Raw genomic sequence first — 24,674 nt, forward strand, 5'->3', positions numbered from 1 at the left:
TTTTTGTTACCCTGTTACACGATCTGGCTCGACCTCAGTGGGCTGTTGGTAATGGCGGCTTTGTCACCTTAATGACATTCTTGAGTAACATCAACTCACCGCGTCCAATCTCGAACGTAACTAAGGCTCACGAGTGTTAAAGTGCGTATTTAAAGCAAAAGTGATTTCCATCTTCGTAGTGGCGCTCCTAGCGTCACTTATGCGACTGGCACGAAACTGATATACAGAAACACGCCTACCAATTTTCGTTTATTCCCCACAGCTCCCACCTGGTGAAGGGATTTCTATTCTTTCAGGGCAAGAATTGCTCCATGGAGGCATATTTTTCTCCTGTGCTACAAACTACAAGTTCTCCTACAGATGGTCGGTATTACTCGATTAAATAGAGTACGTGCAGAGGTTTATCAGAAACTAAAATTCTTCCTAGTATTTATATCGTATTGGAAACGGTACTCATACAGCCATTCTCACTGTCCAGGGGTGTCATTTCAATAGCATAATACAGGATATCCTTCATGTAGAATTAGCTCCAATATTACTTAAATCGTTGTGCAGAGCGTAACAAATAGGTATGACCAAACTCTGAGCAAACAGTCCGCACACATAGAGGAAGAAAATGTATTACATGTCAACTGGACCGAAAAAGTTTTATTTCCGTGTCAAAGCACATTTTATGTTTCTGCTCTTGATCACGTTAATCACGGGGAACAAACCGTACCTACTAGATTTATATAAAACGTTTTCTTACATGAAATGATCAGAATGCCCTTTTGATTACGTTCAGTTAGACTGAAGTAAATTTTAATGTTATGATGTTCACCGACATTTGCAAGGCGCTACTGGAGTGAGGTTCTAGTCGATCTCTTTTGCCACTTACATGCACGTAAGTACTGAGTGGTGATGGAATCTGTCAGCTGCTATAATGAAACAAGGTCACTGATTATTCACGTTTCTTGTTATGATTGTTCCGATGAAACAAGGGTCAAATATTCATTATGGGAAAATGAGTGCGTACATGAGTGTGTCGTAACTGTGGATCTTCAGAGGGAGAGGACGGGAAAGAATATCATAAAATAGACCGGACGGACAAGAAATCGTCTTAACGGACTGTGAATCGCAGAACTGAAGGGTAGAAGATGACTGCATCGAAAGGTTAGTGAGTAAAGAGAAACATAATCCTAAAGAGTAAAATTATGGCCGATAAGTCACCAGAGAGTGACTGATCAATCTGAACCAAGCGCCTATCATCCTGTACGAATTTTGTATGTCATGGCTGCAACATTCCCAATATTTTCGCTAGATGAGGCCAGGTGAGAGGGCAGGCAGAAATTATAAGGGCCATGTTTTGACTCTGCGCTAACTTAGAGAATTAATTAAACATTCACTTTAGAATTAAAGGAAATTAAAGGAAATCCTCTAGAATAATCAGCCACCCTCACGGTTAATACCAATTTCTTTCAAACACACAGAAATTTACTGATTAATTTGATCTGTCATTTAGATGGATTAAGTGTGCTCAGCAATAAGGAGAATGAAACACGAGGCTGGCTGCAGCCTGATACGTTTCACAATGCTTGTTGTACCTATGAACAAAGATAATGTTAAAATGTGATTCACTTTGATGCTTGAGTTACATGCGAGAGACTTCATTGCTCTAATGGCATCAAGCCCCCACAATTAACGTTTTAGAGATCATCACGGACTTGATGGATGGTGCATTATAATGGAAGTGTACTCAAATGAGGAGTTAGCAGACGCCCCTCTGCTCTACGGGTAATCAAATGGTAATGGCCATGGCGCACGACACTCGTATCTGGAGATATTTCCTGAACGACGATACCCCGAGAGGATGACCTTCGAAGCAACTGATCGTCGTCTTTGGGAGCGTGGGATGTTCGAGCCTACTACTTGTGACTAGGGGGGCGGGGGGAGGGGGCGCTAGAACGACTAGACTGCCTCACCTGAAAAGGAACTTCATCGTGCCATTGACGAAAACCCTAGTCTCAGGGAGAGATAATTAGCTGCAACATGTAATGTTGACCACATGACTGTCTGGAGGATACTACATGCTGGGTTTCCACCTTGGCAAGTCAAAAGTCGGTACATTATCACCTTTGGCAAGTCTAAAGTCGAGAAACTTCAAACTGAAGTTAGCGCTTAATATATCAAATATGTAAGCCTTACTGATGTTCGTCAGTTTCTTTTCATTCTCACAGCACTACTGTACTACAAAAATACAACTCCATTATACATAGTCCAGTCACAGTCATGTAGGGACGAGCGACAATTATGTAAAAGTAGGGACAATCACTATAAAATCGTAACAGGTGGCAACAGTGGCTACATAAGAACCCACGGTATTTGTACGAAGTTTAGTGGGTGCAGGCAGTGCGGCGCTATCAGCAGTTGATTTTCCTGCACGGGTACATTCTGCTAATGGCTCATTCAACAATGTGTCAACCCTCACTTTGGTGCAGATGTGCTGTTCACGTATGCGTCTTCGTTTCATTGCGATCGGATAATAAGACAACGAGCGCCTAGGCGCTACCGGGAATCCTCATGAAATTGCGCAGTCACATCATCAACAAATATTTTCTGTCAACGTATGGACCAGAATCGTTGTTGATCATTATTTAGGGTCTCATGTTCTTCCATCCAGTCTCAGCGGCAAAACTTACCTTGTTTTCTTAGAGAATACTCTGTTCATTTATTCTGCTAGAACACGTTCCTTTACGAGTTCGACAAAATATGTACGTCATACACTATGGACTTCCTATGCATTTTGTCGATATGCTTCTAAATAATAGATTCTGTGACGGATGACAGTTATTGGCGAACCACTTTCTTGGCCTCCACGCTCTCCGGGAAAAAATCGCTACCCTTTTATTTGTGGGGGGATATGAAAACTTTTCTGTACGGAACCCCTAACAAGATGTACAGAGTCGTCCTAGATTTGTGGAAGGATGTGAAACAATATGCAATTCCCCAGCTATACAACAGCTCATCAGCGATTCAAAGCGAAGGCCGATTGATGCATGTAACATAGCTAACGGTGGGCGTTTTGAACACTTCACTTAGGTAACTGTTTCACTCTGTGCTGATACGTTTTTTGCTATGTTTGCTAGGATTAATCTGATTATGAAGAAAAGTGGAAATGAGCTCTAACATGGAAATAAAGCGTTACTGGATCTATGTCAATACAGCATATTTTCTTCCTCTACATGTGAAGAATGTTTCCTGAAAGTGTGGCCACATATTTTTGTTACAGCTGCATGGAAATTTGTTGCTGTTATCTTGCTCAACTGACCGTAGACTGGTTTGTTGCAAGCCTCCACACAATATTTTGTGCAATTTGTTTCATATTTACATAACTACTGCGACCTATTTCCTTTTGAAACTGCACTTAAGCTTCCTCTACAGTCTTCACCCCCCCCCCCTCCCCCCTCCTCCCTCCAAGCTTCACTCCATTACCAAATGAACTAAGAAAGTGCTTACCCATAAGAGCTTAATTTTGAGTTATTTCATGTTACACGTTGATTAACTTCAGCGTCAAGAAAATAAATACAATATGATAAGCAATTTACATAAGTGATAGTCTTTCTCCAGCTGCACAAATGAACTACTTTTTATCAGTATGTGGTGCTCTCGAATACGCAGTGGATACCGTGGTCGCTCATATACTTTCCAGCTTTTTTGCTAGCACATTATCACGGCGAAACCCTCGACTATTCTTGATGCATCTGCATATGTCATTTCAACTTGTCCCTGCTTTTAGTCAGGTTGCAATGTAAGAGTCGTTTGTCATCAGTAGAGTTTAGTACCTCTTAATAAGTTACTCGGGCTAACCATAGCAATTTTAGTGTTAATGTACTGCTTACGTTGTTCGTCATTCTCTAACAGTTTACAGCGGGTTCGGGGGATGGATATTACGCTTAGCAGTCCAGGGTAACTGCTGTCAGCAGTCTTTTTTTCATATCGTGATGTTAATCATTGGATTTCACTGTGCTGAAAAGTTCCATAGTTCATCGAACTTATTACTGTTTCTAGCGTAGTAAACGGTAGTGAGATAGAATATTAAAAGTATTTCCCTCCGAACAATGTTGATTTTGTAAGCACACAAACTTTGTGCCGGCGTTATAAATGCAGGAGATGCAGGAAAGTGTGGAAAAACCTTAAGAAATGCATGCTTCAACATAAATGCAGACACTAGCCAAGCTCGCTGGCTGCTCTGTTGTATTTGACGACGTCCAATACCCGTGGAATGTCTTCCATACGTTACAAGTATTAGACAAGGTCAAAACAGCGCTCTGAGTTTGATAAACATCTCCGTAACGCTATCACGCTCATAAAATAACCCTGTGACCAAACGCGCCGCTCTCCTTTGGATCTTCTCTATCTTCTCTGTCAACCCGACCTGGGACGGATCCCACACTGATGAGCAATATCAAGTATAGGTAGAACGAGTGTTTTGTAAGACACCTCCTTTGTTGATGGACTACATTCTCTAAGGACTCTCCCAATGAATCTCAACCTGGCACCCGCCTTACCAACAATTAAATTTATATGATCATTCCACTTCACATCGTTCTGCACGCATACTCCCAGATATTTTACGGAAGTAACTGCTACCAGTGTTTGTTCCGCTATCATATAATCATACAATAAAGGATCCTCCTTTCTATGTATTTGCAATACATTACATTTCTCTATGTTAAGGGTCAGTTGACACTCCCTGCACCAAGCGCCTATCCCCTGCAGATCTTCCTGCGTTTCGCTGCGATTTTCTAATGCTGCAACTTCTCTGTATACTACAGCATCATCCGCGAAAAGCCGCATGGAACTTCCGACACTATCTACTAGGTCAAAGTAGGTTAGTTGATGTTAGTCAAGAATGCTTTTAAGGCGAAACAGACGCCGTTATCGACACCTCAGTGAACGACGTCGAGTAATAGGGCGTCAAGAAGTCTAATGTTCCTCCTGCTATCCTGCAGAAGGACTTGGCAGGAATGTAGCCATTGTGTTTTATGATGAACGCTGGTTCTGCCTCGGTGCTAGTGATGGCCGTATGTTGCTTGGATGGAGGCAACTTGAGGACCTGGACGCAACCTGTCTGCGTGCTAGACATATTGGACCTATACCAGGAGTTATGGTCTCGGGTGCAATTTTGTATGACAGCATGAGGACTTTCGTGGTTATTCCACGCACCCAGACTGCCAATTGGTATGTCAGTCGCCGGCCGAAGTGGCCGTGCGGTTAAAGGCGCTGCAGTCTGGAACCGCAAGACCGCTACGGTCGCAGGTTCGAATCCTGCCTCGGGCGTGGATGTTTGTGATGTCCTTAGGTTAGTTAGATTTAACTAGTTCTAAGTTCTAGGGGACTAATGACCTCAGCAGTTGAGTCCCATAGTGCTCAGAGCCATTTGAACCATTTGGTATGTCAGTCCGGTTTTTCGACTGGTTATGCTGCCATTCCTGAACAGTATTCAAGGGGATGTTTTTCACGAGGGTAACGCTCACCCACATTCAGCTGTGGTAACCCAACATGTCCTACAGAGAGTCGTCAAGTGGTCTTTGCCTGCGAGATCACCAGATCATTCTCCAATCGAACCCATATGGGACATCATCAGACGACAACTCCAGCGTTACCAACAATCATCGTTATTCGTCCCTGTACTGACCGACCATGTGCTACAAGCATGAAACTGCATCCCACAAACTGAGATCCAGCACATGTACAGTACTGTTCGTGCACGTTTGTACGCTTGCAATCAACATTCTGGCGGTTACGCCGCTTATTAATGTACTAGTATTTCATATTTGCAATGGCTTATCTCGCGCTTGCATTAACCTGTGATCTTACTTAAATATCTTATCTTGACAAATGTTATTCCCAAATTTCATTACTATACATTAATTGCATTTTGATGGTGTAGAGTGCAATTTTGTATGACAGCAGAAACACTCTCGTGGTTATTCCACGCACCCTGACTGCAAATCTTTCCGTCAGTGTTTATCGTGTACAGGGAAGGCGGCAAAACGTAACGATCAGTCACAACGCGTACGAAATTTTGTGTCGAGAGATCTTGACGGAGGTAAAAGGAGATAACTGTGACGGAAACTAAGGCGACAACATCTTCAAAAACCACTGCAGAACTAAACTACGCACTCACGAACACTGTCAACACCAAAACAACACGAAAGGAGCCCTATAAGTAAGAAATTGCGAGGCGAGCTGAATTCCAAAACAGCTCATCAGTGATGCAAAGACCTGTAAAAGGAAAACTTGGTGCAGAAGCCATATAACCTTGACAGTGGAGCAATAGAAGACATTCATTTGCTCGGATGAGTTTTCCTGCACACTATTTCCAATTTCTGGTCGAGTATCCGTTCCTAGAGTGAAATATAGCGGCGGTTCGGTGATGATCTTGGTAACCGTGTTGTGGTATCCCAAGGACCCCTTGGTTATTCTGCAACGTTGCATTGCAAAGGATTATGTGACCATTTTGGCTGATCACGTCCATCCCATGGTACAGATTTAATTCCCCAATTGTGATGCTGCTTTAGAAGACGGCATGGTCCGTTTTGACACAGTTCGCAACGTCCCCGTCTGGTTGTGTATGCACGAGGATGAATTGTGTCCCCTAGCCGCCACAGTGATCAGATCTTAACATTATTGAGCTTCGACATTCTAGGTTGAATTGATGGTGCGTAATTGCTAGCCACCGTCACCGTCGTTTCCTGAAATTGCCACTACTTTGCAGGAAGAATGGTATAATAAACCCTTGAAAACAATGCAGGTCTTGTCATTATCAGTTCGAAAACTACAGGAAGCTGTTTTGAATCCCAACCGTTTTCGAAACAGCATATCCAAACACTATGGGATGATAATGGCATTGAAACAGAGGATGACACGCGTCAAGCTGAAATACTAAACACCTTTTTACAAAGCTGTTTCACAGAGGAAGACCACAATGCAGTTCCTTCCCTAAATCCTCGCACGACCAATAAAATTGCTGGCATCGAAATGAGTGTTCAAGGAATAGCAAAGCAACTGAAATCATTCAACAGAGGAAAGTCCACTGGACCTGACGGGAACCAAATTCGATTCTACACAGAGTACGGGAAAGAATTTGTTCTCCTTCTAACAGCCGTGTACCGCATGTCTCTAGAGGAACGGAAGGTTCCAAATGATTGGAAAACAGAGCAGGTGGTTCCACTTTTGAAGAACGGTCGTCGAGCAGATGCGCAAAACTATAGGCCTATATCTCTGACATCGATCTGTTGTAGAATCTTAGAACATGTTTTTTGCTCGCGTATCACGTCATTTCTGGAAACCCAGAATCTACTCTGTAGGAATGAACATGGATTCCGGAAACAGCGATCGTGTGAGACCCAACTCGCCTTGTTTGTTCATGAGACCCAGAAAATATTAGATACAGGCTCCCAGGTAGATGCCATTTTCCCTGACTTCCGGAAGGCGTTCGATACAGTTCCGCACTGTCGCCTGATAAGCAAAATAAGAGCCTACGGAATATCAGACCAGTTGTGCGGCTGGATTGAAGAGTTTTTTGCAAACAGAACACAGCATGTTGTTCTCAATGGAGATACGTCTACAGACGTTAAAGTAACCTCTTTCATGCCACAGGGAAGTGTTATGGAACCATTGCTTTTCACAATACATATATAAATGACTTAGTAGATAGCGTCGGAAGTTCCATGCTGCTTTTCGCCGATGATGTTGTAGTATACAGAGAAGTTGCAGCATCAGAAAATTGCAGTGAAATACGGGAAGATCTGCAGCGGATAGACACTTGTTGCAGGGAGTGGCAACTGACCCTTAACAAAGACAAATGTAATGTATTGCGAATACATAGAAAGAAGGATCCTTTATTGTATGATTATATGATAGCGGAACAAACACTTGTAGCAGTTACTTCCGTAAAATATCTGGGAGAATGCATCCGGAACGATGTGAAGTGGAATGATCATAAAAATTTAGTTATTGGTAAGGCGGGTGCCAGGTTGAGATTCATTGGGACAGTCCTTAGAAAATGTAGTCTATCAACAAAGGAGATGGCTTACAAAACACTCGTTCTACCTATACTTGAGTATTTCTCACCAGTGTGGGATCCGTCCCAGGTCGGTTTGACAGAGGAGATAGAAAAGATCCAAGGAAGAGCGGCACGTTTCATCACAGGGTTATTTGGTAAGCATGATAGCGTTACGGAGATGTTTAGCAAACTCAAGTGGCAGACTCTGCAAGAGAGGCGCTCTGCTTCGCGGTGTAGCTTGCTGTCCAGGTTTCGAGAGGGTGCGTTTCTGGATGAGGTATCGAATATATTGCTTCCCCCTACTTATACCTCACGAGGAGATCACGAATGTAAAATTAGAGAGATTCGAGCGCGCACGGAGGCTTTCCGGCAGTTGTTCTTCCCGCGAACCATACGCGACTGGCACAGGAAAGAGAGGTAAAGACAGTGGTACGTAATGTCCCCTCCGCCACACACCGTTGGGTGGCTTGCGGAGTATAAATGCAGATGTAGATGTAAATGTATACTGTATTAGGAGTGGTAATGTGTTGCGCTGACGGTGTTTCCATATTTTAGTTCAGCGGCCTGTATGCGTACTGTTGTATCGCTGACCTATCGATAGTCGCCTCTCTCGTGAGGCTACAGCGTGTCAGTATTTCATAGTGGCTGTCGTATTAGGCGCTGCTGCATCACCTATTTCTCAGTTTACTGTGATGTAATTAAGAACGTTGTCATATAAGTTCTACGTTTCACATCAGTGTTCAAGGGTCAATATTAATATATATCTAAAAGGTGACGATTTTAAATCTCATGTGTCGTTCTGGGAGGTCAATAACGAACAATATCGGGTCGGTTACGGCAAATTAAGGTGGACTGGGCTGACTGTAATTACAAGTTCCAAGTGAAACAGAAATGTATACTGTTGAACTGTTTGAATGTCACGAGCTCAGGTACTTTTCCGTTTCGTATATGGGGCATCGACGTTTTGAAACATCCGCGTGCCGGTTCGGTCATGCGGACGCTCGTCAAATGAATAAAACAGTTGTTTGGTAGTAACTGAAAGAACAGTGGCTTTCGTCAACTTATAAACCACCTTTATAGCTTCGAACTTCATGTGGGTTCTGTGTTGCGCGTATTTGAATGGGATAATATTACTTCAGCCTCCACAATGGTTTTCGTGACTGGAATGCAAATAATGACTACGTCATGTGGGAAGATGTTGATCGTGAATAGTGCAGCAGAACCCTGTGTGTGTTTCAACAGAATTTACTGAATCCCACCACGCTAAATTAACATTGTTTGTGTGAGTGGCTCCGCAACTTGTTAGATAGTAATTATTACAGGACACATCGAACAGGCAGCGCAAGGAGAGAAGAGCAAACGCCGCGAAAAAACTAGGTACGCAGGGATTTAGGAACGTTTTCGTTCCTCTGTTCTGGGAATACTTGTACAGAATATATAAACCACATTATCTCCTGGCTCGCTACTCGCAGTAAATGCTCGTATATTACCAGATTCATGTGAGGCCAGTGAAACCCAGTTCAGTACAGTTAATGAGCGACACCACTGCAGTTTTATTCAACTTTCGTGGAAAACCCTGAACAAGTAACTTCTGTCAATTATCTGTCAAGACGCTGCGGCCACCAATGCATTTGGCTACTAAAGGCATTTTGAAAGTTTAATTTTTGAGTTTTGAATTTGTCATTCGCCTCCCTTTCATAGAAAGTCGATAAAATGATAGTTCGGAAAATGGAATTTGTCTGCAGAATTGTTATACCATTATTTCCTTTTATGTAGCATGTTATTCGTACAAGAAATGCGTGAAGTTAGAAACGTGTACCAAGCGTTAGTTCGGACACAATGAAAGACAGCGAGTCAGGGTATCTTTAGTAATGCGAAACGCCTCCTTTACTCTCTGTCACGAGCAAAAGCCGGAAGAAGCGAGTGGACAATGGCGAATTCAGATGCTTTCAGAGGCAAACGCCAACTAGGCTGTTAAGCGTTCTCTCGCTTGCAGCAGGAACGCCTGGTAATTATGGCTACGTCCATATAATTTATTTATCGCGTTATATATCGACGGGGCGGAAAGCCCTTACGATAATGAATGACAAATCGTTCGTCCAGCCGCGCCATTTATCAGTCTCATGAACTTTAGAACGAAGGCGCGAAACGCGTTTCATTAACTGAGGTAAGTAAATGCCTTTGAGGTTCGTTTTTAACAGACCGAATGACACGGTTAAAGGTGAGATTGCGAGCGAGGCCATATTACCTAAAAGAACTGATGGCGTTACGCGACATTGCAGCTACATTTTCCTTGTTACAGTGCTGATCTCAGTGCTGGTGGCGTTGTGTCGCATGTTACCAAATGGAGACAGTGAGTTAAGCGCCGATCCAGGGCACGAGTGTCGCTTTCAAAAGTTTCGTTACTGTGGGTGTCCTTTACGCAAAGTAATGAGATTACGCAAAAAGGGACTTAATAGGTCCGCCAAGAGAAAACTGAATATTTGGATTAATGTGCGCCTCTCTCTCATAGAATGACTTAATTCTACCTCAAACTGCGTTCTTGCGATACGACAAGCAAGGTCGCCGCAGTAATGATAAACGAGCAGTCTACTACAGACGTTTATGAGACTCGTTAGAAGCAAAGAAAGGCTACGCTCCTTCGCAACATTCCGTAAGACGAACGCGAAAATACTTTTTTGTGGTGAAAGTGACGAATTGAGGCGTGTGTCGACTCAAATGAGACCACTTTTCGCACATATTTGGTAAGCACAGTAATTTGCAGCAACAGTCTAGTTTTTGTGTCAGACCAAGTTATCCGCCTTTTCCCACAGAAACGAAAGAAAATAATTATAGAACGGACAAAATAAAACAGGTCCGGAAAATATTTATGAGACTGACGCGCCACGGACGTTTGTTAATGAACAGGAGAACTCCCCGTCACAGAAAAAGCTGGAAACCCTGATTTCAGTATTCAAATTGGCAGCTGTCACATGTCTGCATATGCGCATCTCCCTACAAGCTCTGTTTAGAGTACTGTGCTGTGTCATTTCGTTTGAATGAGTGAGAGGAGCAGACGTATTTAACGACCAGTTGAATGAAACACAGTAATGGTGCTCACTATAAAAGCGTGCGTGTTCGGTGTCGGGTGTTATGCGTGGGTCGTGGGAAACGTGTGCAGAACTATTTGCACAAGAGCTTCGAAGCCTCCTACTTCTTGTTCAACCAAACTGAATACATAAAGTGTGTTACTTTTGTAAAATGCTCTGAAAATATTGCTCTTTCACTCAAAGCATTGACCCAAAAGTAATCACTAGCGTTAGCTGACCACCGTTTCGTTGAGATATTCAAGAGTAGGAGATGCTATCATTGCACAACGAGAAAGAAAAGTGGAGTTTGAAAGAACGTTTGAATTAATCCAGAATCACGGTTGGGCCTTCTAATGTCCTAGCCTGATTCTTATGTGTCACTTCTTTATAGGCAGATGAAGTGCAATGATAATAACAGTCTCCCAGTGAAAGCCTAAAGTCTAACATAGTTCGGAGCAGTATGAAGTGTCGAAGTCTCGTCAACACTGACTATCTTTCGGGCTTTGAAAGCAGACTATAATTTCAAAATATATGTATTGTCAGCAGTTACTTTTCTTTTTGACCAACAATTCCGCTGAACACAGAATGCATTGAAAAATGTGTCAGCCTAGTGGTGTCTCAAGTATGCATACATCAACATCGGTGAACAGTTAAAAAATTTTACAGACTTCCAAAAGACTGAGGGATGAAGCATATCGAAGGTGCTTCAGGGAAATTTTTGTTGTTAGTAAGAAGATAAACTACGCAGTGCAAGCAACAAATTTATACTTTGATCACGCGATGTACAGTTTCACGATACGGGAGAATCGGAAAAAAGACAAATCCGTGCACTAAAGAATAATCTGAGCAATGTAATGTCAATGGTAATATACAGAGCACCAACGCTAACCGAAGAGATGGACAACAGAAATACCGACATAGTGTCACGTGCATCTCACTCTCTGAACAACGGAACCTGAGTCTGGACATCCTTCGACATGAAAGTATCGAAGAAAAAATATTACGCTACGTAGTGCGAGTATGGCATGACGTCACCTTAATCCTTGTAGTTTACAGTGCAGAAAATTGTCATTGGAAAACCTCACCTCGATACAAAGCGATACAAGCCCGTTCGGACGTTTATGTAGATTCAGAACAGCAAAAACGCCGAATGCTCATAACTGAAAGCCGTCCGCAGAAAAACGAAAATAGAGGACATTACCGCATCTTAATCTAAGTACACTAACACTCGACTTTGCCACGTGGGATCTTACTGGTCTGCCAAATATACTTCTCAAAGTATCGACCACAGAGATGCCTTCACCTTACCAGCCAAAGACCGTAGTATGGTTATCAACCGGGAATCCGTGCTTGGTGTAAAAACTAGTACCTTGAAAGGCGACTCTTACTGAATGGCTTTGTAATTTAATGATGAAGTGTTTTGGTATAATTGCCATAGAAGTCTGCAGTGCAGAACTTAGTGGCAAAATGGTGCGAAACGGGGTCTGTAGCGAATAAGCAGCATAACAGACACTGAATGCTGCCAAATTAATTTCCCTCTTGCAACTTCGAATTTCTTATTGTTTTCTTTGTATCGACTCATATCTTACTTCTTACAGGGTGTTTCAAAAATGACCGGTATATTTGAAACGGCAATAAAAACTAAACGAGCAGCGATAGAAATACACCGTTTGTTGCAATATGCTTGGGACAACAGTACATTTTCAGGCGGACAAACTTTCGAAATTACAGTAGTTACAATTTTCTACAACAGATGGCGCTGCAAGTGATGTGAAAGATATAGAAGACAACGCAGTCTGTGGGTGCGCCATTCTGTACGTCGTCTTTCTGCTGTAAGCGTGTGCTGTTCACAACGTGCAAGTGTGCTGTAGACAACATCGTTTATTCCTTAGAACAGAGGATTTTTCTGGTGTTGGAATTCCACCGCCTAGAACACAGTGTTGTTGCAACAAGACGAAGTTTTCAACGGAGGTTTAATGTAACCAAAGGACCGAAAAGCGATACAATAAAGGATCTCTTCGAAAAATTTCAATGGACTGGGAACGTGATGGATGAACGTGCTGGAAAGGTAGGGCGACCGCGTACGGCAACCACAGAGGGCAATGCGCAGCTAGTGCAGCAGGTGATCCAACAACGGCCACGGGTTTCCGTTCGCCGTGTTGCAGCTGCGGTCCAAATGACGCCAACGTCCACGTAACGTCTCATGCGCCAGAGTTTACACCTCTATCCATACAAAATTCAAACGCGGCAACCCCTCAGCGCCGCTACCATTGCTGCACGAGAGACATTCGCTAAAGATATAGTGCACAGGATTGATGACGGCGATATGCATGTGGGCAGCATTTGGTTTACTGACGAAGCTTATTGTTACCTGGATGGCTTCGTCAGTAAACAGAACTGGCGCATATGGGGAACCGAAAAGCCCCATGTTGCAGTCCCATCGTCCCTGCATCCTCAAAAAGTACTGGTCTGGGCCGCCATTTCTTCCAAAGGAATCATTGGCCCATTTTTCAGATCCGAAACGATTACTGCATCACGCTATCTGGACATTCTTCGTGAGTTTGTGGCGGTACAAACTGCCTTAGACGACACTGCGAACACCTCGTGGTTTATGCAAGATGGTGCCCGGCCACATCGCACGGCCGACGTCTTTAATTTCCTGAATGAATATTTCGATGATCGTGTAATTGCTTTGGGCTATCCGAAACATACAGGAGGTGGCGTGGATTGGCCTCCCTATTCGCCAGACATGAACCCCTGTGACTTCTTTCTGTGGGGACACTTGAAAGACCATGTGTACTGCGAGAATCCAGAAACAATTGAACAGCTGAAGCAGTACATCTCATCTGCATGTGAAACCATTCCGCCAGACACGTTGTCAAAGGTTTCGGGTAATTTCATTCAGAGACTACGCCATATTATTGCTACGCATGGTGGATATGTGGAAAATATCGTACTATAGAGTTTCCCAGACCGCAGCGCCATCTGTTGTTGAAAATTGTAACTACTGTAATTTCGAAAGTTTGTCTGCCTGAAAATGTACTGTAGTCCCAAGCATATTGCAACAAACGGTGTATTTCTATCGCTGCTCGTTTAGTTTTTATTGCCGTTTCAAATATACCGGTCATTTTTGAAACACCCTGTATTTACCAAATATAAAAATCCCTGGTGGTTTTATTTTCTTTCTGTACTCTGAGTTCTCCTATTTTATCGGCCGCGTGAATGTTTCTGCCATATGAAAGAATTCTCGCAGGACCATCCAGATCTAGGTTTTCCGTGACTATCCAAAATCGAGTAAAGTGAATACTGGCGTGGCTCCTTTCATAGGGCACGGTCGATTTTCTTCCCCATGTTCAACAAACCGAGACTACGCTCCACCTCTAATGGCCTTGAAATGGAGGGGGCATTAAACGTCAATCTTCTTTCCTTCCTTCACCCACAGAGAAAATGTTTCCAAGAACTGACTGGAAAGTTACAAATACATATTAACAAAAACAATAGTGCTTAGGTGGTACCTTGAGGAACATTTTTATTAATGTATTTTGGAAATGATCACAAGGAGCGACTGCAGACTGTTTCATTGAGATGCAGGCCTTTCCGCAACGCGTCCTTCCGACGTATTGCTTAGACACGCACGGGAGTGTTTATTTCCCGGATAATGTAAACACTTCACGCAATCGCAAACACAGGAGGACACTCGTATGCGCAGTAGGGGAATATGCGAGGGTGGGTTGGTGGGGGAGGGGGGGGTGGCAAGAGGTAGGTACTGCTGTGCATCGGACGAGCAAAGACGTCAGAGACTGCACGAGCATAGATAAGAAAATGTAAGCTGGTTTATTTTATAAGCAGAGGCAAGTGAAACTTACAATATAGTCGTAAACAGTAGCGTCACAGTTAAGACATACACAGATGTTTAACTGCAGACACTATTGCACATTACAAACAACGTAGTCGTCGTTCGATCAGCTACTACGGATCTTTCACTGTCAACATTTCCATACACATCAAACATATTTAGAAAATGCTTTACCCTACGTTTCTTCATTTTCAGTAACCCTGTTTGTTTTACCTCCACTGCTATTCTGTTCCGTATCAACTTTACTAGCGGTATCAGTGTTGCTTCCATCATTATGGCTCTCACTATTCGAATCTGTACCATTTCTCACATTTAAGATCATTTCCAGCTCTTGGTCCAGGAAACGTTCATTTGATATATACTACTCTTCAGTTTTACTTACGGTGCTCACAGAGTATCTTCCTGTCTTCTTTTGTTATGGAAGCAATTTCTTTATCTATAAGTGTTAACAACATGTCCATTCTGAGTATCACACAACGTTCAGAAACGCCGTTCTCCACTCCTGCCCATATCAGCTCCACAGAATTCAGTTGCGGGTGGTATGGAGGAAATCGTTTCACAGATAACTACTTGCGGTTTTATAAATGATATGACCGGGTCTCAGCATATCCTTGTCTGATCTCATGGAGTTAGATGTTGGAACACGAGTCAGTTGCTTATCGCAGTAAGATGCATTACCTATAACGAGCACAGAGGTAGCAAATTAGGTATTAATCTCTTCCTCGGCCACTTTTCATATTTGTAATTTGAGAAATCAATGTCGTTTAGATAATCCTCGGTTTCTCGCCAGATATAGGTCTTACATAGGGATTATGTAGAAAATTGTCCATCTCTTCCTCAGCCACTTTCCATTCTTGTAATTTGAGAACTCCGTGTCGTTTTGATAATCTCAGGTTTCTCGCCAGATATAGATCTTACGTAGGTATTATGTAGAAAATTGTTCATCTCTTCCTCAGCTACTTTTCATACTTGTAATTTGAGAAATCCGTGCGGTTTTGATAATCCCCGGTTTCTCGCCTGATATAGGTCTTACGTAGGGATTATGTAAAAAATTGTCCTCACTGCCAGCATGGATGACGATGTTGCAATTCCTTTTGAAACAGGTTTCAACAGACCCTGTACTGCTTAGTTACTCCTTCCATACGATGCTGTGTTACAAGTGCGAACAAACGTTTCATCCATGTAGAGAACTTGAGGACACTCGCATATGTACTGTCGGGCAATTTTTACTTATGCAATACGTCTCGCCATGATACTGCTTTATTTCTGGAGAACTTCTCGATTACTCGCCGTCTTCTTCCAAAGAAATCCTAGAATGCGAATGAATTTTACAAATTGTGCCTATACAGCCATCAAAATTGATTAAACTGTAACTTTTTATGGAGTCCCTTTACAGTCGGTCTTATTTAATCGCTAATGCAGAAATTATTCATCACGCGATGAATGACTTGCTTATTAAAACTGTGTATAGTGGCCTTCTATGATCATCTGGGCCTTCACTTATGAAATGTGGAAAATGTCCATTTCTCTCTTGATTCGCCGAACAGAAGTAAAATACACAAGCAGTTGCTTCAGCCACTAGCTGAAATTCGTTTAGTTTCAATGGAGCATTGAGCACAGTTTCCTTCTCCATAAACTGGAAGGCGCGTGGAACTACATCGCCTGTTTCAGTATGACGATGTTCGACATTTAATTTGCTTTGTAATGTTGTTATCTTCAACTTCGATTGCGTTCTCCCAGAGTCTTTACTGATTGCGTGCACCGCCTGAACCGACGACAACACGTCCGACGATGTCGATCGACTGAGCGGAGCCGACTGCACATGTTGTTTATGATTTCCACGTCTATTTGAATGAACTGCATAATCATTATAGGGAACACGTAGATATTAGGAGGGTGGTTTGAAAAGTTCTCGGAATCACCACGAAAGGTCAGCTCTAGGGCAACGAGTTGTACACATGATATTCATTGGACTGTTGCCTGTAAACACATTCCAGGTCAGTGCTCTTGGAAGAGAGCTGTGGCGGTGACATGGCTCTGTTGTTCCCGCGTATGATTTGCGAAGATGGGAAAAAGGAGATTTGATCAGTAATTAGCACTGAAAGACCTGAGTCGAAATATGGCCCCGGGAGTAGACAACATTCCATTAGAATTACTAACAGCAGTGGGAGAGCCAGTCCTGACAAAACTCTACCATCTTGTGAGCAAATTCTGAAGGTGCCAGGGGTCAAATACAGGGAGCGAAACGGTATTTACAATTTGTAGAGAAGCCAGATAATAATTCCAATCCCAAAGTAAGCAGGTGTTGACAGATGTGAAAATTACCGAACTATCAGTTTAATAAGTCACAGCTGCAAAATACTAAGGCGAATTATTTACAGACGAATGGAAAAACTGGTAGAAGCCGACCTTGGGGAAGATCAGTTTGGATTCCATAGAAATGTTGGAACACGTGAGGCAGTATTGGCCCTACGACTTAGAAGAAACATTAAGGAAAGGCAAACCTACGTTTCTAGCATTTGTAGACTTAGTGAAGGCTTTTGACAATGTTGACTGGAATACTCTCTTTCAAATTCTGAAGGTGGCAGGGGTAAAATACAGGGAGCAAAAGGCTATTTACAATTTGTACCGAAAGCAGATGGCAGTTATAAGAGTCGAGAGACATGAAAGGGAAGCAGTGTTTAGGAAGGGAGTGAGACAGGGTTGTAGCCTATCCCTGATGCTATTCAATCTGTATATTGAGCAAGCAGTAAAGGAAACGAAAGAAAAGTTCGGAGTAGTTATAAAAATCCATGGAGAAGAAATAAAAACTTTGAGGTTCGCCGATGACATTGTAATTCTGTCAGAGATAACAAAGGACCTGGAAGAGCAGTTGTACGGAATAGACAGTCTCTTGAAAGGAGGGTATAAGATGAACATCAACAAAAGCAAAACGAGGATAATGGAATGTAGTCGAATTAAGTCGGGTGATGCTGAGGGAATTAGATTAGGAAATGAGACACTTAAAGTAGTAAAGGAGTTTTGCTGTTTTGGGGGCAAAATAACTGATGATGGTCGAAGTCGAAAGGATATAAAATGTAGACTGGCAATGGCAAGGAAACCGTTTCTGAAGAAGAGAAATTTGTTATCATCGAGTATTGATTTAAGTGTCAGGAAGTCGTTTCTGAAAGTATTTCTATGGAATTTAGCCATGTATGGAAGTGAAACATGGACGATAAATAGTTTAGACAAGAAGAGAATAGAAGCTTTCGAAGTGTGGTGCTACAGAAGAATGCTGAAGATTAGATGGATAGATCACATGACTAATGAGGAGGAATTGAATAGAATTGGGGAGAAGAGGAGTATGTGGCACAACTTGACTAGAAGAAGGGATCGGTTGGTAGGACATGTTATGAGGCATCAAGGGATCACCAATTTAGTACTGGAGGGCAGCGTGGAGGGTTAAAATCGTAGAGGGAGACCAAGAGATGAATACACTAAGCAGATTCAGAAGGATGTAGAGTGCAGTAGGTACTGGGAGAAGAAGAAGCTGGCACAGGATAGAGTAGCATGGAGAGCTGCATCAAACCAGTCTCAGGACTGAAGACCACAACAAATACAACAACATTCCTCATTGTCGACACCCTCCTGCCATTGTTCCCATCTACTAGTAGCTGCAATCATCTTAGCTAGTTTCATATCCGTAACCTCAACCTTATTGATAAGGTAACCTGAGTCCACCCAGCTTTCGCTCCCATACAACAAAGTTGGCCGAAAGATTGAACGGTGCACAGATAACTTAGTCTTGGTACTGACTTCCTTCTTGCAGAAGAGAGTAGATCGTAGCTGAGCGCTCAATGCATTAGCTTTGCTACACCTCGATTCTAGTTCTTTCACTATGTTGCCATCCTGTGAGAATACGCATCATTAGTATTTGAAAACGTCCACCGGTTCTAACTTTGAACCTCCTATTGGGCGCTCAATCCGTTTATATCTCTTTCCCACTGACATTACTTTCGTTTTGGAGATACTAAAATTCATACCATAGTCCTTACATTTCTGATCTAGCTCTGAAATATTACTTTGCAAACTTTCAATCGAATCTGCCATCACAACTAAGTCGTCCGCATATGCGAGACTGGCCGGCCGAAGTGGCCGTGCGGTTAAATGCGCTGCAGTCTGGAACCGCAAGACCGCTACGTCGCGAGTTCGAATCCTGCCTCGGGCATGGATGTTTGTGATGTCCTTAGGTTAGTTAGGTTTAACTAGTTCTAAGTTCTAGGGGACTAATGACCTCAGCAGTTGAGTCCCATAGTGCTCAGAGCTATATGAACCACTTTTTTATGCGAGACTGCTTGTTTTGTGTTCACATGTCTTAATGTGATCCGAACTGAACCCAAAACTGAAAATTTTTCTTGATGGGCCAAGATTCACTTGAAACGAAGAATTGATAGCCGGAGTTGACATCTATTTTGCAGGCCTGGAGGAAACTTATTTTCGAGATGGGATCAACGTACAGGAACATTGTTAGGCCAAGTGCATTAATCTACAAGAAGACTACACTGATAAATAAATAAAGCTGCAGTGAAGTAAGTACTTTTTTTCTGTTCCGTTCTGAGAACTTTTCAAACCATCCTCGTACTAAGCGACTAACGCTGTTTGTGGTTCGTGGTTCATGGTTAATAAATACCGGTTCAGGTTGCCTATGTAACGGCTTCCAGGGACGATGACTTTCAATATTTCATATAATTACTGTGCAAATTAAAAAAATAAAAGCTGTCATAACGGACGCATTAAGAGGTGTAATCCTACGTTAAGGGTTTAACACAGTATGACAAGCATTACGGTTAGAAACTGTCTGTCTGTCTTGAGGCAAAGTTGCTCACGACTAGAGTGAGAGTACGTGGTGACTTCAAACAGAACTTAAATGTGATTTCAAACCTTTATGAAATTTTTACGCGCTCTCAAAAATGAAGGGAAGGAAACCAGTTTATCGCTTACTACATTATCGCAATGCATCCCACAAAACTTCAGCATCATGCACGACGTTTTAATTTATTGCTTCTTTACTGCTGCCTCTCTTCGTTACAATTTTTTGCAGACATAATCAACATATACAACTTAATGTGCCTGCAAAGTTATTTCATTGTACAACACACTGCTCCGAAGATATGACATTGAGATGCATGGAAAGTTAGCTTCTGCTTAAAACGGAGGGGAAGTCACCGAGAATATATTCATTCAGTGTCTCATAATTATAGCACTCAGCGACCTGCAACGAACTTTAAATATAATACCAAACCTTTTCAGGACTTTTTCTCGCAAAGATGCTTAATGTCAAATATTTAACTAATTAACTCATTTTAAAGCAATCGGAAGTCCAAAGTTGTTGTGAGTTCGATTCTTTAAAGATTCGGGGGTCTACAGGTTAGTCACTTATACAGCAAAGGCCAGAAACGCATATCAACTGAATTTACATAAATCAACCCAGGCTGCACTACATCGCTAAATGGGCAAGAATCCTAGTGTGTGTGTGCGGCAGTTAATGCGTTCTCTTTGTGAAAGGCACTTCCCTCACCACAAGCACTGTTCGCTGTTTACTGAGAGACTAAATACACTGGCCTGGAAAGCTTAAGGAAGAAGTAACTTTCAACGGATATGTCATTATCAAGTAACGTACCTCGATGAAAGTTGGACCATACATAGAAAGAACTACTACTGTACTGTTACAGGAGGTAACTGATGGAAATACTCAGCGAGACGAATAGAAATGACACTTCTATTCAAAGACAATAATTCTGCCGATATATGATGGTCTCCTGAACACTGCAAAAGGCGGGACATGGTGCTTAACACGATGTGCGATTATAATTAGCCGGCCGCGGTGGACGAGCGGATCTAGGCGCTTCAGTCTGGAACCGCGCGACTACTACGATCGCAGGTTCGTATCCTGCCTCGGGCATGGATGTGTGTGATGTCCTTAGGTTAGTTAGCTTTAAGAAGTTCTACGTTCTAGGGGACTTATGACCTCAGATGTTAAGTTCCATAGTTTTCAGAGCGATTTGAGCCATTTGATTACAACGAACCGCAACGTACTCCCGTGCTGGCCACCAGTATAGTAAAGAGTTCTTGTGTGTAGGGGTTCTCATGCCTCCACGAGCGCTGTTGACAACTGGTGCCTTCTGACGTACAGTACATGTTCTCACCGCATGCCTCACGTGCTCAGTGGGATTTAAGTCGAGTGAACGGGCAGTCCAGTCCATTCCCAGAACATCCACTAGTCGTGAGAGCTCCTCCAGCTGCGCTATTCGATGCGGTCGCACGCCCCGAAAAATACGGACATTAGGGGAAGGAGCACAGTGTCACAATAACGCTCACTTGTGAGTGCACTGCATTCAAATATTTGAAGGCCAGTACGTCGATGCCTCCCCACACCAAAACATCGACGCCAAAAAACCAACAAATTCGACAATGTTTTAGGATGTATTGCTCCCTCACTGAACATGCTCTGATCTGAGAAGGGCACCGGACCGCTCACATCTACATCTACATCTACATTTATACTCCGCAAGCCACCCAACGGTGTGTGGTGGAGGGCACTTTACGTGCCACTGTCATTACCTCCCTTTCCTGTTCCAGTCGCGTATGGTTCGCGGGAAGAACGACTGTCTGAAAGCCTCCGTGCGCGCTCTAATCTCTCTAATTTTACATTCGTGATCTCCTCGGGAGGTATAAGTAGGGGGAAGCAGTATATTCGATACCTCATCCAGAAACGCACCCTCTCGAAACCTGGCGAGCAAGCTACACCGCGATGCAGAGCGCCTCTCTTGCAGAATCTGCCACTTGAGTTTGTTAAACATCTCCGTAACGCTATCACGGTTACCAAATAACCTTGTGACGAAACGCGCCGCCCTTCTTTGGATCTTCTCTATCTCCTCCGTCAACCCGATCTGGTACGGATCCCACACTGATGAGCAATACTCTAGTATAGGTCGAACGAGTGTTTTGTAAGCCACCTCCTTTGTTGATGGACTACATTTTCTAAGAACTCTCCCAATGATTCTCAACTTGGTACCCGCCTTACCAAAAATTGATTTTATATGATCGTTCCACTTCAAATCGTTCCGCACGCATACTCCCAGATATTTTACGGACGTAACTGCTACCAGTGTTTGTTCCGCTATCATATAATCATACAATAAAGGATCCTTCTTTCTATGTATTCGCAATACATTACATTTGTCTATGTTAAGGGTCAGTTGCCACTCCCTGCACCAAGTGCCTATCCGCTGCAGATCTTCCTGCATTTCGCTACAATTTTCTAATGCTGCAACTTCTCTGTATACTACAGCATCATCCGCGAAAAGCCGCATGGGACTTCCGACACTATCTACTAGGTCATTTATATATATTGTGAAAAGCAATGGTCCCATAACATCTGTGGCACACCAGAGGTTACTTTAACGTCTGTAGACGTCTCTCCATTGATAACAACATGCTGTGTTCTGTTTGCTAAAAACTCTTCAATCCAGCCACACAGCTGGTCTGATATTCCGTAGGCTCTTACTTTGTTTATCAGGCGACAGTGCGGAACTGTATCGAACGCCTTCCGGAAGTCAAGAAAAATAGCATCTACCTGGGAGCCTGTATCTAATATTTTCTGGGTCTCATGAACAAATAAAGCGAGTTGGGTCTCACACGATCGCTGTTTCCGGAATCCATGTTGATTCCTACATAGTAGATTCTGGGTTTCCAAAAACGACATGATACTCGAGCAAAAAACATGTTCTAAAATTCTACAACAGATCGATGTCAGAGATATAGGTCTATAGTTTTGCGCATCTGCTCGACGACCCTTCTTGTAGACTGTGACTACCTGTGCTCTTTTCCAATCATTTGGAACCTTCCGTTCCTCTAGAGACTTGCGGTGCACGGCTGTTAGAAGGGGGGCAAGTTCTTTCGCGTAGTCTGTGTAGAATCGAATAGGTATCCCGTCAGGTCCAGTGGACTTTCCTCTGATGAGTGATTCCAGTTGCTTTTCAATTCCTTGGACACTTATTTCGATGTCAGGATTTAGAGAAGGAACTGCAGTGCGGTCTTCCTCTGTGAAACAGCTTTGGTAAAAGGTGATTAGTATTTCAGCTTTACGCGTGTCATCCTCTGTTTCAATGCCATCATCATCCCGGAGTGTCTGGATATGCTGTTTCGAGCCACTTACTGATTAACGTAAGACCAGAACTTCCTAGGATTTTCTGTCAAGTCGGTACATAGAATTTTACTTTCGAATTCACTGAACGCCTCACGCATAGCCCTCCTTACGGTAACTTTGACATCGTTTAGCTTCTGTTTGTCTGAGAGGTTTTGGCTGCGTTTAAACTTAGAGTGCCGCTCTCTTTGCTTTCGCTGTAGTTTCCTAACTTTGTTGTTGAACCACGGTGGGTTTTTCCCGTCCGTCACAGTTTTACTCGGCACGTACTTGTCTAAAACGGATTTTACGATTGCCTTCAACTTCTTCCATAAACACTCAACATTGTCAGTGTCGGAACAGAAATTTTCGTTTTGATCTGTTAGGTAGTCTGAAATCTGCCTTCTATTACTCTTGCTAAACAGATAAACCTTCCTCCCTTTTTTTATATTCCTACTAACTTCCATATTCAGGGATGCTGCAACGGCCTTATGATCACTGATTCCCTGTTCTGTACATACAGAGTCGAAAAGTTCGTGTCTGTTCGTTATCAGTAGGTCCAAGATGTTATCTCCACGAGTCGGTTCTCTGTTTAATAGCTCGAGGTAATTTTCGGATAGTGCACTCAGTATAATGTCACTCGATGCTCTGTCCCTACAACCCGTCCTGAACATCTGAGTGTCCCAGTCTATATCTGGTAAATTGAAATCTCCACCTAAGACTATAACATGCTGAGAAAATTTATGTGAAATGTATTCCAAATATTCTCAGTTGTTCTGCCACTAATGCTGCTGAGTCGGGAGGTCGGTAAAAGGAGCCAATTATCAACCTAGCTCGGTTGTTGAGTGTAACCTCCACCCATAATAATTCATAGGAACTATCCACTGCTATTTCACTACAGGATAAACTACTACTAACAGCGACGAACACTCCACCACCGGTTGCATGCAATCTATCCTTTCTAAACACCGTCTGTACCTTTGTAAAAATTTCGGCAGAATTTATCTCTGGCTTCAACCAGCTTTCTGTACCTACAACGATTTCGGCTTTGGTGCTTTCTATCAGCGCTTGAAGTTCCGGTACTTTACCAACGCAGCTTCGACAGTTTACAATTACAATACCGATTGCTGCTTGGTCCCCGCATGTCCTGACTTTGCCCTGCACCCGTTGAGGCTGTTGCCCTTTCTGTACTTGTCCAAGGCCATCTAACCTAAAAAGCGACCCAACCCACGCCACACAACCCCTGCTACCCGTGTAGCCGCTTGTTGCGTGTAGTGGACTCCTGACCTATCCAGCGGAACCCGAAACCCCACCACCCTATGGTCCAAGTCGAGGAATCTGCAGCCCACACGGTCGCAGAACCGTCTCAGCCTCTGATTCAGACCCTCCACTCGGCTCTGTACCAAAGGTCCGCAGTCAGTCCTGTCGACGATGCTGCAGATGGTGAGCTATGCTTTCATCCCGCTAGCGAGACTGGCAGTCTTCACCAAATCAGATAGCCGCCGGAAGCCAGAGAGGATTTCGTCGGATCCATAG

At 43.1% G+C, this 24,674-nt stretch overlaps 1 protein-coding gene across 1 annotated transcript in view; it reads left to right on the plus strand.

The window, feature by feature from the left end:
- Nucleotides 1-1,300: 1,300 nt before the first annotated feature.
- The window catches only part of LOC126413144 (junctional adhesion molecule B-like), a 125,465-nt gene continuing 102,091 nt past the window's right edge, over nucleotides 1,301-24,674 (plus strand). Inside the window, exon 1 of the mRNA XM_050083037.1 lies at nucleotides 1,301-1,310. Within this exon, the coding sequence (XP_049938994.1) occupies nucleotides 1,301-1,310 (10 nt within the window). The remainder of the gene's footprint in view (nucleotides 1,311-24,674) is intronic.

This window comes from Schistocerca serialis, chromosome 7, assembly GCF_023864345.2.
Source record: "Schistocerca serialis cubense isolate TAMUIC-IGC-003099 chromosome 7, iqSchSeri2.2, whole genome shotgun sequence".
NCBI lineage: Eukaryota > Metazoa > Arthropoda > Insecta > Orthoptera > Acrididae > Schistocerca > Schistocerca serialis.